This window comes from Apis florea, unplaced genomic scaffold (genome assembly GCF_048593485.1).
Source record: "Apis florea isolate Af1SG1 unplaced genomic scaffold, ASM4859348v1 contig_3803_pilon, whole genome shotgun sequence".
Classification (NCBI taxonomy): Eukaryota; Metazoa; Arthropoda; class Insecta; order Hymenoptera; family Apidae; genus Apis; species Apis florea.
The window spans coordinates 2,264,844-2,281,786 of NW_028256864.1; the positions used below are offsets into that span (position 1 = coordinate 2,264,844).

Below are 16,943 nucleotides of genomic sequence, written 5' to 3' on the forward strand. Positions count from 1 at the left end.
TAAAAAGGGCGAAAGAATAAATTTTTAAAGCCTTCGTTTTCAAGTAAATCATGTTTACCTTATGTTTAATAATTTAGATTAAAAATTTTAAAATTTATTGTATATTTCTATACGAAGTTTTTCCAAAACTCGATTTTCTTGAATAAAAAAAATTTTTAACGAAAAAAATTGTTATTTGTTTCGAGGACACCCTGTACATTACTATAACGTTCACCGTTTGTGTGTATCATATACCGGAGTGGTAAGACCCATTTCTAAAATGAATGTCAGATGGCTCATTTTTGAGATGTAACTTTTCATCATAGCTTATTCGAACGTTTAAAAATTTTAATAAGCGACTTTCGATTATTTTCGTTAAAACACGTTGAAAATTTTGAAAAATTGAGAAAACGAAATTTATTCCGTAACTCTGCTTCGCAGAGATTTATTTCTGGTCAAAGATGGCCGATTCCACCTTTTCTCGTACAAGACGCCAGCTGCGTATTATTGCAGTACAAAAATGGCCACAACTCGAAAAGAAGGTCAAATACGATATATACGATCTTTTTTCATCGCTTCTCCGTCCTCCGCTCATCATTGAAACGAACTTACGTATTATAAAACACCCTATGTATATTTACTTATCCCCCGGTTTGCCGTTCGTTTGCATCAAAGAATTTATTTTCGTTCGAAAAGAAATACAAATAAATATAATCGCACTTACACTTACTTCTTTATTTTTTTCCCCTTTTTTCACAATTTGCCATGTATCTCGATATATCCATCTAAAATCTCGACAAACATTCGCATTACTTTTATGACGAGCGTTAAAAAACCATTATACGAATTATCATCGATTTTATAAAATTGCTATTACACAACGGATAGACGGATAAATTCTTCAGATAAGATCACAATGATTTTTTACAGACAGGTTTTGCAACTTTGCAAATGTATGTAAAAGAAGAAGAAGAAGAAGAAGAAGAAGAAGAAAAAGAAACGAAAGCTGTTGCAAACGCTATCTCCGATCTCGCCCGATTGAAATCGAAAAATCGTTCGTAAATGATTCCCCTGGACACTGACAGGAACATCGAGAAGAAGAGGTTACAAGCCTCGTCATAAATATCGCGCAGTATTACAATGGTACTTCGCGAAACGCGTGTAATCACGATGGATGTTAACGGCAAAATTCGCAATTACGGGCGGAGTTGTAAGCTGGAAATTGATCATATCCACGATGTACGAGACTTTACGTATCGCCTTTTTGTTTATCCGACACGGGCGCACAATCGTCGATGACGAGGCCATCTTTCTATCGCGCGACTTTTATCGCTTTACGATTTTCAAATATTTACGTCTGAAATCCTTGCTGCAAAACACATCGTTCCTCCTCCACGCTTTTTACAGACGGCAAAACCTGGCAAACAACCTCGCATAAATCGCATTTTCAGTTACGTTGCTTTTTTTCTTCTTCTTCTTCTTCTTCTTCTTCTTTTTTCCCATTTCTTGATCGATCGGCTCGGCGTAAAAATAATCAATTCGCGGTTTAATATCGTTCTTTTATTTTTTTTCTCTTCCGTCTCATCCCTTAGGGAATCGGTTTATCCTCAAGTCTTTCTTCCCTTTATTTCGAATTTCGAAAGTTTTGTTGCCGTCTTTATTTTTTCTTTAACGAATGTGGATCTTCTCGTAAAAAAAAAAAAAACGTGGAAAAGGAGATCGATGTGTGATCTAAGATTAATCTAAAACGAATAATTCAAAGATTGATAAATTAGATTGATAAAATTATTGAAAATTGTTTTTCTTCTGTTTTAATAACAGCATAAAAGATTCTATTCCAATTCTAAATATATTTGGAACCGATTCAAAGAAATCTTAATTCAAATAAATTTAATCAGTATCAGAGATCTTTCGATGGATGTGTGCGTCTATGAGACGGTACAAGTAGATGTGTACGTGGCTAAATGACATGTTGAACAAATATTATAAAAGTACAATTAGCGACAAAAACGTCACAAACGCTGTACACTATCGTTCAAGCAAAATATTTAATTTTCAAATTTGTCATTTCGAGAATTTTCTGGAGGCCGAGGCATAAAAAAGCTTAGTTTATTTTTTTTTCACGGAAATGAACAGTTTTTAAAATAAAATAGAAGAAACAGTTCAACTCTCCATACGACGATCGATCGAATTAAATAAATCTTTCTAAATGAATCGTCGACACTATCTAGACACCAATTTCTGTTCAACAATTTAATTGTCAATTGCTTTATTTTTTGTAATACATAATTACATATCGCTTATATCGATAAAAGTACGATGCATTTTTAAAAAATATCCGTTTCCATCGATGAAAAATGATTTTCATCGATCACGAAACTAACAATTTTAATCCCACGTTTTATAATAATACTTTTTTCAAACAGATCTCTCGAAAAGTTCGACAATGGTATACAATAACGCTTACTAATAATGCTTACATGATAGAGCTCGAGTTTATCAGTCACGGAAGACAAAACAATGACGACAATTTGCATCGTTAAGAAGAAATGAAATACGTCAGAACAGGAATCAACAACATCTGAGTACTGAGTAATCGTGTACACATGGAACATTGTACGTGCAAGCAACGGTTGGATTAGGTATCGATCCTATCTCTCATTATCATCTGTTCCGATGATGGAGAGTAAGTAACAAAAGGCCAGTGGCCCAAAGATAAAAACGTTGAAACGTCTTCAGCGATTAGTGGCATTTTAGGGGATCGGTCACGTAGACCAACCATTTATTACAATTCATTACGATTATTCCCTCTCTAAACTTACTAAACTTGTAAAACCTTATTCTTCTCTTATCTTGTCAATAATAATAATAATATTATTAATCAATTACTCATCCCAAGATACCAATATTTAATTTCACTTGATTCATTTCGCAGATTTATTATTATTGCACCATTCTGCTCTTTTAATTAATATTTCATCTCAACTTACTCGATCGTTTGATTCGATCGATTTTGCTCGGATCGCTTGATTAATTCATAATTGTTAAATTTTACTGGTTTCATGAATTATTACAATTAATAATGCGCATTATGTTCGAAATTTTCACCAATATTATTCCAATCGCCTGACTAATATCGCCGCCACAATTATCGCCCTACACCAATAAGTGCACGCAATTATGACTCATCACGCAAACTTATACCGATTAAATCCAACTTGACCGAAGCTCGTTTCTTTTTTTTTTTTTTAATTTAATTCGTGTCAAGCAAAGAATTTGTCCGGATAATTAAAAAACATCGCATCCCAAGTGAATTTCCCCCTTCGACACCTCTTCCAACCCTTGATCCCATTCGTGGTCGCAACACGCAAACGACCTACGATTCAGCGTCACGCAACGCGATTTAAAAAAGGAAAAAGAAAAAAGAAAAAAAAAAGAAAAATATTAAGTAACGATGCCGAAGTAACTCGAAGCGATTGGACACGCTTCTTCCCGCGCGAGAGAGTTCGCCTTCAAAATCTAAATTTAATGACGTCCTCCGTGCAGGGTCGGCTATTTGTAAAAGCGGACGTAACAATCCGGTGCGGTAACAAAAAAGTCATCAAGTTCAACGTAATTTATCAGTGTCAATATTGGAATGAATCGCGCATGCCAAACGCGCGAATATTGAAACGCGAGGGAACGAATCTTTCTTTGTTTCGCTTTACGCCTATAACCTTGGATACGATTTGACACGGCCGACCCAATTGGAAGTGGAGGAGAACGAATGGTTGTTTATCGGCGAATTATCGGCATCGAAAACTGGAACGAAATTGTTATTGTTGCTTAGATCGCGGAAAGAGGGGGGAGGGAAGGGGGCTTTGTCGGAAATAAAGCGGGTGGTAAACATCCCCGGTTACAATAATAATCTCAATGTGCAAAATGTTTTGTGAAAGAATTCTCGCCCTGGGTGAAACCTTCACCCACTTTCCCCTCTGTCGTGACGTGTATCATTCGATGGAAAATCGAAGCGGGGATGATATATCTTTGCGAACACTACGTTCGTGGAATGACGAAGGATGTTCGTGAAAATGGCGGAGAGATAATTATATATACACACACAGGTGTGTATTGATATTGGACGGATGAACATTGATAAAATGATGGGAGGATTTCGCGATATGCGTGAAATGACTCGACGGGAATTTGGAATTTTTGCTTGTTAAGCAAAAAGGTTTAATAGAAATCTAAATGTCGGGGAATGGGTTGTCGAAGACGCGTTCAATTATCGTTTGTGAATTGTGATGAATGATAAATGGGACGTCAAAGATTTGGTAAATGAGGAGGAAGGAATATTATTAAATGCGTTTTTTTTTTTTTTTTTTTTTTACACTGCGTTACAATTACGTGTTTTATACGATTGAATAAATTTAACCGAGAAATTCAAATTTTTTATCGAATGCTGATAACTTTATAGTAGATATTTTAATATAAACGACCAAGCGCTAAATGCATTGATGCATTTTCGAAATTTCACGCTTTCACTTCAATTTGTACTTCAATTTATACAAAAGATCAAATTGGAAATATATTTTAAGGGGATTCATATTATTATTTTAATTAATCCTTAAGATACCGGTTAATTACTTAATTTCACCTTGGGAAATGCTTTTCATTCCCTAATCGTTTCCATCAGCAGAATTTTCACTCTGAGAAAGTACGAAACATACCGTTGATCTAATCAATTTCGCATTAACCGTGAATTTTGATAAATCTCCACCATCTCTCCTGCTAATTATTTACGCGGGACAATTTACATAAAATTTCACGAATAATATTTTTTTTTTTTTTCAGTTCAAAAAAAACGCGAACACTAGCTCCTCTGTGAACACTCTGAGAGTATGCACTCCACTTTTCGCTCTGGCGAATCTTGTAAGTCATAACCATATATATATATATATATATATATGTTTCATGAGGTCGTGGCTAACTAGGACGTCCTGTTTCGGCCGGCTAGAACGTAACAACTGGTTAGTTTAAATAATCATCGCTGTTCCGAATTTCCCTTTCATCCGCACCTCTTTCAACCATCCTGCGATTATATATATTTCTGTAAAGTTTGTGGAATCAACCTGAAAATTCGGGGAACGAGTCTTCTCTAGGAAACTTAGAATTATTAGAATCTATTAGAACAAACCAAAATAAAGCGAAGTAAATGGATTTGAAGAACTTGAAGCTTGATTTAATACGTTTCTATTTTTAGAGAATATTTACAAGAAGATATCACATTTCAATCTCTCGATGAATTTATATTGTCAACAATTACACTGAATAGCAATTTTAATTTGTAGTCGTTGTTTGTTAGAAAGTTGTTAATCTGACTCAATTTCACTTGAAATCAATATTGAATAAACACCCATTTAACTAGCCGATTTTGCATCAGATTTAACTCGAAGTGTTTTTGTTAACAATACTTTATATATTATTTAAAATAGAATAAAATAATATCTTTTTGAAATTTAATTTCTTTTTTCGAAGTACAGTATTACTATACGATAGAACATTCTGAACAGGTATTCATCTGTTTGTTCACCACTTGATAACAAAATTTGCAATTCCAAACACGGAAACGATTAATCCGAGTGATTATTACGCGAATTTGTTCGCCTATTCCACAAGCCCACAATTTCCACAAGGTGTCCCAATTAACATGGGAAGATGGAGTTGAATTAAACGGTTCCAAAGACCCGGTTAATGACGTTCCAACCAGGGTAAACGCAAAGGCCACCGATCCATGTGCTAATTTGTATTTGCCATCGCGGTGGAAAGGCCCGCCTCGGTAACGAGCCGCGCAAGTCGCAGAATAATAATCGTCCAGCTTGCTCTTAATCATAGCCGAGTATTCTCCACGCGCAAATACCCCAGAAACATGGCGACGATCCACGGGGAAACGTTCGCTTCCCTTAACATCCGGTTTCCATGAACGGTTCTATTCACGTTCTTCGAAAACACAACTATCTAATTAACCGTCGTCCCCGGAAATCGTCGTTGCCGACAGCTGTTTCGCGTGCCATTCGCGATTCCCGGTAACAGACCGGGTGTCTGGCCGCCAGGGACGATCCACCGATTTTCATACGACGAGAGGGACAAGGAAAGAAGAGTTGGAGGGAGTAGGAACACGACACGAGCGAGAATTGGAATAGAATAAAAGAAGTTCTGGCTGGCCGTGTTCCAACTCGCTCGAGAAACGAGCGAGAAAGGGCAGCACGTGCTTCCGACATCGCTCTTGTTTCGTGAATCGTGACTACAACCGCGACTCCGCGCCTAATTTTAGACCGACTTTGGAATTGGAATTACTTTTTTGCAAAGGTAGGCTGCTCCTTTTAGGCGAACGAGTTCGATTTCACGGGTAATCGTGAATTCGAGTTGGAAAACCTCGTAACTACGACCACCTGTCACCGAGCATCGAGAGTCGTAAGTATTTATTCTCGCCACGACACGGCACGGTGGTCTCCGAAAAGATGCAGCTCACGTGACGCGGAGCGAGCTTTGGATGGCGACCGCCGAGAAAAACTGGGCCATCGGCGCCACCGTCGCTCACGTACAGGTTATGGTGCACCGTGGAGAGACACGTTGGAATATACGTGATTGATCGTCGTTTTATTACGAGTATTTTATATATATATTTTTTACGGGTGAGATTGATCGTTGTAATTTTGTTATATATATATATATATATTTTTTTTTTTTAACTCTACGGTGGTCCCGGGAAACGCTGGCATGGTGGGTCGCAGGCAGGCTCTGAGATTCATATATCAATTATCTTTGAGAGGAGGAATGAAGATTATTGGCGGAACCGGATCATTTATTATTGATGTGACTTCTAGATGCATTTTTCATGTCAATTTTTCGAGGCGCTGAAACGGCTGTCTGGTTGCAAGAGATGCGTGGTGACGATTACGCGGGGAAGAGATATGTTGCGCTGTAGCGAATAATTGGATTTATAAATGGAATGTTTATGCGCTTATTACGATGTGTTTATTATGTAAACTGTGATTAATTATATAATAATATTTCCAATTGGGATAAAAACCATTAATTAAATTAATTTCCCCAAGAGTGTCCGCACATTCTTTTGCAATTACAAGAATCTGAACAACTAATTAACTTCTCTAGTTTTAAGATTTTATCTTTAAAAAAAATGCGGCATTTCACGGTTTTAAACGATATATAATAGATTCGAATCGAAGGATACATTGGAAGTATTGTTCGCGATAAGAAAAAAAAGGGGGGAAGTCTTATTGTTCACGGGGTATATATAAATGGACAATTTCACGTGGAGGATGATTTTTATTTACCGTTGGCCGCGAAAACAGATATACTTTCCACGAGTTTATGGATTTCATTCTCTCAGCGGACCATTCAGGTGTCCGTACAAATCAGCTAAGGAAGTAGTATTCTCGGAATCGTTCCAAGAAAATACGCGTGAAAGTAACGGAAAATTACCATGGTGCGATTGAATTTTGGATCTCGTGGGAGCGCGTTGATTTGATAAATTTACGATGCTCCGAGTCTTTTTCCGAGCCCATCTCTACACGTCACACCAATAAACTAGGGCATCATTTTTTTTAATGCTTAGATTTTAAATAGCACCGAGCACCGAGATGTACCGTTTCCGTTTCTTCTTGCGTTTATTTTTATCAAATGGCTGCTACTACGAACTAGCCGTAGGACATTTTATCCGTGCCGTAATAATGATTTCGAGAATCGTAAACCTGTCCAATGATTTTTCAATTAATGCTCCGTTCTGAACCGATCGGGACCGGGAAGAAAACGATTTTTCTTATTTTAATGCCGGCTACGTGACGTCCGTTGATAATATCATTCCAAATGTAAAATGACTCGTTTGAACGCGTGCCAACGAGAACGACATTATTAGGTTATTCATTAATCCAGGACAAAAGCCCCGGATCCGAACTGTAAAACTGTATAAGATAATTTATCAAAATTTCTTCTTTCTATCTCTAATAAGATAATTAGAAAATTCTCTCCCTTATTATTCCTCTCCCATTACGAGATTTCAATCAACGTCCAACCGATTACTTCACCAAATTCGAATCAATCGCTCGAATTTTCCATTCCTCTTCAAAATTCACCGATCGAAATCGAAAAATCTACTTAACCTCGATCCTTCTTCTAACCCCTAACATTCCGCCTTGAAAAGCGTATTCATTCGTCACACTCGTGACAAAAGGGCTGGAACCGGATTTATCCACCACCTACCTCTCCCACGTAATTCACGTATATAAAAGACAGAGGGGGAGGGAGAAAAGAGGGGCGAGAAATCGAGGCCCGATCGATCGTAATCGAGCCCGATCGTCTCATTAGCCCAATTCCGGAGAAATCGGCGCCCGCCGTCCTTGTTGTTGGCCACGAATACGAAAAATCTAGGCGACGCTATTTCCGCGATTTCTCAGCCGAATTTCACGGGACGTCGGCGCCTATACTTCACGTTTACTCGAACAATAACCGTTGGAGGGGGAAGGGGACCCGACGCATCGGCTCGTTTGATTAATATAATGGAAACGAGGAAGGAGAGGCGTGACTCGATACTTTCCGCGGCCCGCAACGCTGCAGTTACACGCGATCCACGGTTAATCCACGTGTGCATTAATTAGCGACGGATGGATACCGTCCGACAGACGGCTTTTCATCGCACGGATGAACGCTCGACCGCGCCTTCGCTCGAACACGCGCTATTTCGAGGGAATGGAACAGTGTCGTCGGTTGTTCGCCAACCTTCTTAACAAGCTTCTTGTGCATTTTCTCTCTTTAAAGGGGATATATGTATGTATATATATATATATATATGTGTGGGGGGTGGGGTTAAAGAGAGAATGGGTGGGTGAATTTTAGGGGTTGAGTTTTGTTTCGTCGATTTTGGGAAGGGCGAGGCGAGGTATTATTACGGGCTTTTTAGGTTTTAAATTGAGCTTTAAAATAGATCTGTATGACGTACGCTTTAAATTTTTTTCTCTTTTTTTTTTTATTTAAGCTAAATAAAGCTCTTTTGATAGAGAGTTATAAAGCCACGCGTGAGAATCTATTTACAACTATTTATTATGCGGTTATGGAAGCAGATAAAGTACGAATAATTGTGGAAAAACTTTAAAGATGTAAATTCAGGAAAAATTGTGTTTTTTAATGAAATATCTGTGTGGAAGAAAATACGTTTCACTGTCAGGTTCGAGTAAGGAAGATCTTGTATGTGGACATTGTCAAACTATGTAATTTTGATTTTTATTTTGGTTAAATTTTAGGTTTTGAAATATCTGACACCAACCTTGTATGAATTTTTTAAATTTAAAAATTTGTAAAGGAAAATGTGGAGAATTAAGTTTTTTTTATACATAAATGTTCGTTTTATAATGGAATTTTCATGCAAAGTGCTTTTCGATGTAATTCCATTCGTTATCTAACATTGCGTAATAACGTAAAACAATTTTTAAAGTAAAGTTTAAAACAATTACAAATTCTTTATTCGATATCGAATTCGTTCGAAATCATTTTTCACTTAACTCGCTCTTCAAAGTGTTTCAAAGAAATCGAAGAAGAATGATATTCAATTTAAATTTTAAATCGTGTAGAATTTTAAAATAAAATTCGAAAAAAAGTTTGCAATGATCAGGATTTAAAACACTAACACTATGGACTTTCTTGTCCACGTATTATTCACTCGTATATTTATCATAAGAGGATGATCACACAATGGAAACTAGACGAATTCGCGGAAGGAGCTTGAACTTTTGCCAGCTTGTGTGAGCTTTTCGATAAATATTCCTCGTTTGCCAATACGCGACTTGTCTATTTCAAAGTTCGAGCGAATTAATATCGAGGAAGATTACATGTGATGACAACTTTTGATTTGTAATTTCGTTGCTTTATTACAACATAATTTAAACACGAATAGACGAGTAAATTGATTCATTGTGACACAATTTTGGCACAAGTAATTTAGTATACGGAAGTACTAAAATTGTGACATTTATAGCATTTTCGTGACACTTTACGTCAAACAATTGATAGATAGAACAAAATTCATTCCATCAAATATTCGTTCGTTATTTATTAAATAATATAATTTTATTTCATGATATTAAAATATCATAAATTTCCTCATATCTTTTCACATACTAATCTTATTAAATCGTTACATCACTATCTATCATTCATAACAATTTTACCATTTTACTTTTATAGAAAGTGAACCTCCATTCGGTTCATGGACCGCACTTTTTTTTAAAAAAGATCAAATATATGAAAATTTCTCAGACCTCCGCCTACGCCTCATAAATGTGTCGTTCAAATATTTTACTTAAACAACTCGAAACCTAAACTTCCAACAAATTTGAACCACGAAAATACGTAGATACAACGATCTTTCAGGCTATTTTAACCCAAAACGAAACCGAAAGTTCGCTCCATTCTCACGATACTGAACTATAAACCGAATAATACTCGAGGCCTCAGGTGTTAAACATAGCCTCGGGAGATCGATCGAAATTGATTTAAATAAACGAGACGGGAGAGAAAATTTATCGCGGCCTACTAATTCGTGCTCGAAATCTTTCAGCACCGCATAAATCTCGCGCGGCGGGTGGACGCCAGAAGTCGTTCGACAGTCGAGAAATTCGAGAGCGGATAAATCGGTTGAAAAATAATAGCCGGCTCGTTAATCATCCCTCGAGCCGATTGTTGCTCGCGAAATTGAAGAAAGAAGGTGAAATTACCGTGGCCAAGGAGACTTTAATGACCGCGGAACACGAGTTATTAGTCCTCGTCTCCTCTGTATTTCTCCTCTACACCTGGCCCGATGCTACCACGCAGACTTTAGCCTCGAACACGACACCATCGTCGATACAATGTATCCAATGGACGGTTAGATAAAAGAGAGATATATTTATATTCCGTTTGCTCCACTTTTAGGAGGTTCAGAAGAATTTTTGGGGAAAGGAGGATCTCGAGAGCTAGAAAGTGTGAGATTGGCGGCGAAGTGGTTTGACTTTGGACGCGTGTGTGGGTTCGTCGAGGATAGAAAGGTTGATAATTGGTCGAGGAGGAAAGTTAAACGGGAAGTTTGGTAAGATTCTTTATTTTTTTTTTTTTTCTTTTTCCTTATGGGTTGTTTGGTCCGTCTGAAGATCCTTATCGGAGATGTGAAAAGTTGCTCCTTTCGTAAAGTTGTTTCGTGAATTTATGGTCTGCATCTCGTGATGTACTACTTATACGTTGCTTATAAGGTTTGCTCGAAAAAAATTACCGGATTATTTATTTCCCTCCCTTTTCTTTTTTCAATTGTCGAAGAACGATATTTCGTTGAAAAGTCTCGTCAAATTATCTCGTAATTATACTTAAATTCGATAAATAAATAACTTCCTTCTACCACAATTTTCAATATTTAATAACATTGATTTACGATCAATTGTTTGCTTATGATTACACTTTCATAGCCAATCTCGAAAAAAAGTCACAGAATATGTTGGAGAGAATGATCGAAATAGGCTCTAGAATAGGATTTAGAACAGGAATAAGATCCTAATTTCAAAGAATCGTGATCAATATCCAAAGAAGAAATGTGGAAACATTTTAACGAGTCGCAAAAGTGAATTTGAAAATTTTTAACTCGAAAGACTTGGCGAGAGAAGGAAGACAGAAGAAACAACATCCCGCCGAAGAATGTCATCCGGTAGCAGAAAAATCGCTGAACACGAGGAGAGCGACACGTGGGCAGAGGCGAGTCGAATCGCGACACGAGCAACTTATTAAGGGACAGGCCGATGCGTCCGGGACGTGTTAATACTTATCATAATGACCCCTTTGTCGCGGCGGCTGCCAACAATGCGTTCGTTATTGCGCCTTTCTCGCTCTTTCTTCCACCAGCAGTGCCACGTTGTTCTTCTTACCGCGTCATTAGCGAGTCATTGTTTCATCCCTGTGTCTATTTGCCTGGCCTCTGCCCCGCGTCTATTTTTTGGACCGATCTATGGCGATTCGCGAGCGAAACCCGTTTTCGTTTGGGAGATTTGGATAATTTTCCCTCTCGTCATGGAACGAGAAGGAAGAAAATTGAATTGAACGCTGATAGTTGTTCACGTTTATCTTGGGATTTGCGCGAAGAGATTTCAAAATTTGCTCGTGTATTGCTACGTTCGTACGATGTATTAAATATGGAAAAATTGGCTTATTGGAAAGGCGTGTGTGGAAATTTCGAAGGTATTAATAATCGAAAGTGTAGGGGAACTTACTTACTCTTTTCATCTTTTCATCGGGCGATCTCGATGAATTGCAAATGAAACGGGTGGTTCAATTCATTTGGTCGAAGGCCGTGGAACAATGAGATCTTGAAATTTATACTCTAATATTATTATTATTATGGAGGTACGTATGCCGGACAAAAAACAAAATTGAAACAGGCAGACCTTTGTTTCCGAGGCCGTGGATATTAGTAAAAATCTCACGTACACGGAGAGGGGGGGAGGACCGCCATCGAAAACATTCACATACGACCGCTTTGGTGGTCCCTTGGACCACCCTCTCGTCTCCAACTGACGATTCCTCGCGTTTAAAAGGATATTGTAAGACTACGCGCTCCGACCGATTCCCTTATTTTTCCAAACCTGCCACGTTTTTTTCCCCCGTAAGGGGGGAGGGGGGGGGGAGGGGGTCCACGTGATGCGTGACACATGCGTCACCGCACGCGATTTTTCTTCGAAAACAAATTTGTCTACGTGATCGATTGGACAGGCGACGACAATCCGCTGTATAATTCAGCAATATTTCATTAGCGATTCGAGGTATTCGTGTCTGTCACGGTGATCCAGTTTTTGTATCCGTGTTATAAATATTTTAATCGAGGCTCTGGAAAATATTGAAGTAAAAGCGTCGAATTCATTTACCGAATTATGAAATTTATCAACTCTGTTGTTGCGTGTATTATTTTATTTTATTCTAGACTTCTTAAAAATTCCCCTCCCAAAAAATCGATTTGCTAATATTTAAACCGTTAAATTTTTCAACAAATTTCAAGAAAAGGAGAACAAGGATCGAAATAATGAAAAGAGAAATGGCTCAAACATGATTTCGAAGAGGATTAAGTTAAAAGAAAGAAGCACTAATCCCTAATGACGCGGTTTACCTCGAATCCCCAAAAGTCGACAATATCTCTTTCAAACGATTTCGAGTGACACATTTTTCGCTATATACGTGACCCTTGGTAGACGAAAAATGGCGGCTTGAAAAGAACCACATGGCGGTGAGACGAGGGGGCGCTCGAATTTCGTGAAACATCTTTAAACGATAATCTTGCCCGATCTGGACAACGGTTGACAGCTCTCTATGCCTCGCGGAGAACGAAGAAGGCAGCAAAGAGGATTTTCTGAAGGATCGTATTGATCATCGCCGCAGTGAATTGAAAGTAAATTGGAATCGTTGGAAATAACGAGCGTTCACCCCTGGCGGAGGTCGTCTTTCATTTTAATTACACGGTTTCAATTCGAGAGGGTTGCTTTAAACGTCGAAGATTTAGATTTTATCGATGACAGGTTCTATTATTCCGGGCGTAGTTTATTCGACTCGAATATACGCTTGTAAATCCATCTCCTTTGTACAATGATGATTGAAGATTTAGATCGTGTTGTTCTATTTAATGTAGAATTATTTTTGGTACTGTTTAAAGAGAAGAAGCTCTGCTTGTATATACTTTCTTTTTTGTTCGGAATATAATATGAGGTTACGAAGGAAAATAGATGACAGATACTTTTCTACGGATCGTAAAAAGAGTATTTACACTCCAGTATTTAATAAATGTTAAGTTCAACTTACCCTCATACATCTGCGCATATTGTGGAAAACCAGCGGCCCTCAACCATTTGCAAGCCTCTTGTGCTTCGATTTCTGCAACAGAAAAAAAGAAAATCTCCATTAGCTAAAAGAAATCTTCAACGAGTATCAAAACATCCAAAACATTTGAACTTTGAATTTTTAAAATCTCTTTATCTTAAAATCATTCCAAGAATTTTTGAAACAAATAGAGTAACTTATCAAATACATCTAATCTCTTTATAATCACATCCTACTGCTATCCTAGAAAATCGTAATTCTGCGAAACACGCAAACACCATTTCTTTTTTTTTTTTTTTTTTTTTCTTCCACCCAATTCATGAATTGAAAGGGGCCACTGGAGTCGTTATCGGCGGTATCCAGAGCCCCAGGTGGCGATAAACTCGTTTCGAGCGAGGCGTGCGAAAGAAAAAGGGGATCCTTATTTACATGAACAAACATTCTGATCATTAACGGCTTGGGATTCCACACTCGGTTTGGCCTGCGCGCGACTCTGCCCGTTTGGTGAATGAAGGCCTCGTCAGAAAAAGCGTCGACCACGACGAAAACGGGTGCTCCCTTCATTAATGCGAGACGAGATACCTTGGCTGACAAGGAGATGCGAAAAACTCGCGCTTAAAGGAATGCAGCGCTTAGCTGCAGGCTGGGAGACAAGGGAGGGGGGGAGGAATGGACGTAGTTTTCCTTTACAGAGGGATGGAGAGTCGCTAAAAGGAGGCAGGAATTTATTTGCGACTAGGTCGAATGATCGATCGGCGCGCTGGAACTCTGAGTATTTGTGTCGTTTCTTCTCTTTTTTCTTCTTTTTTCTTGGCAGTAGAGAATTCGTATGGAAGAAGGATCTACCTCTTTCAAAGAATTGCGATCTGATTATTAAAATCATTTATTTTATTGTATTTATAAAGATTCGATGCTTTGGAATCGATTCGAAAGGTATTGATCTTGGGAGGGTGATTTTTATTGAACGGGAGATTAATTCTTTTACTGTGAAGTTTATAGGAAAATTGTTTAATTGTTTAAATTGTTTATTTATTATATTATAAGGTTATTAAGGAGGTTCGTATTGATTGTTCAAAATAATTCATTTGGAAGGAAAATTAATTTTTCTGGCTGTAAAGTTTATGAAAGATAGCGATATGATTATTAAAATATTCATTACGTGTGAAGATGATCAATTGTGATGGATGAAGAATGGATCAAAAGAGATGAATTGAATTAATTATTTGTTATAAGAGTGTTCTCTCGTTGGGAAGGAGATCAATCTTTTTCTTCGTGAAGTCTATGAATGATTGCGACACGTTTGTTAAAATATTTATTAAATATTGAAAAGATTAATCTTTTTGAAGTGGGTGGAAAAATTATCATTGAATAATCGTTTGATTTAGAGGCAAGTAAAACGAAATAAGATAAGTGATATCAATAATTTAGATCAGAGAGAGAAAAAAAAAAGGAAAAAAGAAGAAGAGAATCAAATTGAAAAGTTTTCGAGATTATTCGCGAATCGACTAACAATATTTCCCGCGAATTTTATCGAAGAATGAAAATATGTCGCGTTTATTATCTCGTGTAAACAATAACTCGTGAATGAAAAGAATGAATGATGAAAGAACAAGAGATGTTGACAATGGAATGTTTTTACGATAAGAAATAAAGTGCTACTGAACTATGCTCATTCATAACCTATTTGGCATCTCGTCGTTTAACTCGTCGAAGATTAGATACGCGGCTCGTTTCAGATAACTTTTCCGATTGAAAGAATCGAAAGAATGAAACAGTGTCGTTTCTTATTCGTTTTCCGAGCGAGAAGAATAAATCAATGTTTTTTGTTCGATTCGAAAAATTTTTCCTCAAACTTTTCCTTTTAATTTTATCCTTCAATTAACATTAAGATTCCAGATGCAATCGTCTCGATCGTTCTTTCTCCTCGAATATTTCGAAATTTCTTTTTAAAATTCTCTTAGATTCGATACTGTTCTCATTATTTATATTTATGTCTCCACTCGTTAAGAATAATATTCTTCTCAATTTATTTGTAAAAAAGATGAATATGAATAACCAACAAAATTCCCCAACAAAATTTTAGATATAATCAAATAGATTCCAAGCTTTTAATAATTTTTCTTGCGCGTCAAATTAACAATATCAAAATGAAAAATATCATGCGACACGGAAGAATGTTTACAGCAATTTCTACACGAATCGGAATCAGATATCGTTTTTCAAGATCGATTCATTCACTTCCTGGTATGATTAATTGGTCGGACGTGGCAATAGCGAAATTCCCATGAAACATCGATGAATCGGAAACGAGAACAGATTTGCCGCAATGATGTAATAAGATAGAATTACGAAAAAAAAAAAAAAAAAAATACGATAATACGTTTTTTAATATTTTATTTTAGTTTCATCATAACTTTATATTATTTCATTTCAGAATTTGAATTTCAAACTCGTTCTTTTGCACATCAAATCATCCTTAAATTGTAAGAATTTCAGATAAGTAAAATGTGGATGGATAAATAAAGTCAATTTGGAGATCTTGGTAAAAATTGGAATTGTTCCAATTTTTCTTTACATATTCTACAAAAAGATGACTGAGACCAATTCTAGAGACTATCCATTTAGTAAAAAATTGCTCCAATTTTATTTTTACTGGAGAAGAACTCGTATCTTCCTCTTTGTGCCTCTAGATTAAATGCATGCAGACTAAAATTGGAGAAATTCTAATTTTTTTTACTTAAACGAATTTGAATTTGATTTGACGAAAGAGTGAATTCGTTTCACGCGTTTCAGGCCGTGAAATTCGAATCGAGCACAACAAAGCAGCAATGCCTATATATTTGTGAGAAATATTATTGAAAACAATTCTCAAAGAATTTTACTTTCAAATGTATCCATTACCCACTGTCGGTTTATCATCATCGCATCAAAGGAATGACACAATATCCAATTATAAGCAACCTTGGACGTAGGAAGCGTAGCATTTGCTTTACCGTTCGCTTATTTCCGTCACAAAAGAAACAAAATCTCTCTTTCATATATCACCACGATGATACGAAACGATGGATGACGTATAATACATAATT

The 16,943-nt window shown here is 37.0% G+C and overlaps 1 protein-coding gene across 3 annotated transcripts in view; it reads right to left on the minus strand.

Moving 5' to 3' along the window:
- cv-c (RhoGTPase activating protein) overlaps positions 1 to 16,943 on the minus strand; it is a 315,849-nt gene that overhangs the window by 56,159 nt on the left and 242,747 nt on the right. For all 3 annotated transcript variants that reach the window (XM_086916699.1, XM_012492546.3, XM_086916700.1), the window contains one exon: positions 13,840 to 13,911. In XM_086916699.1, coding sequence (XP_086772825.1) covers positions 13,840 to 13,911 — 72 coding nt within the window. The remainder of the gene's footprint in view (positions 1 to 13,839; positions 13,912 to 16,943) is intronic.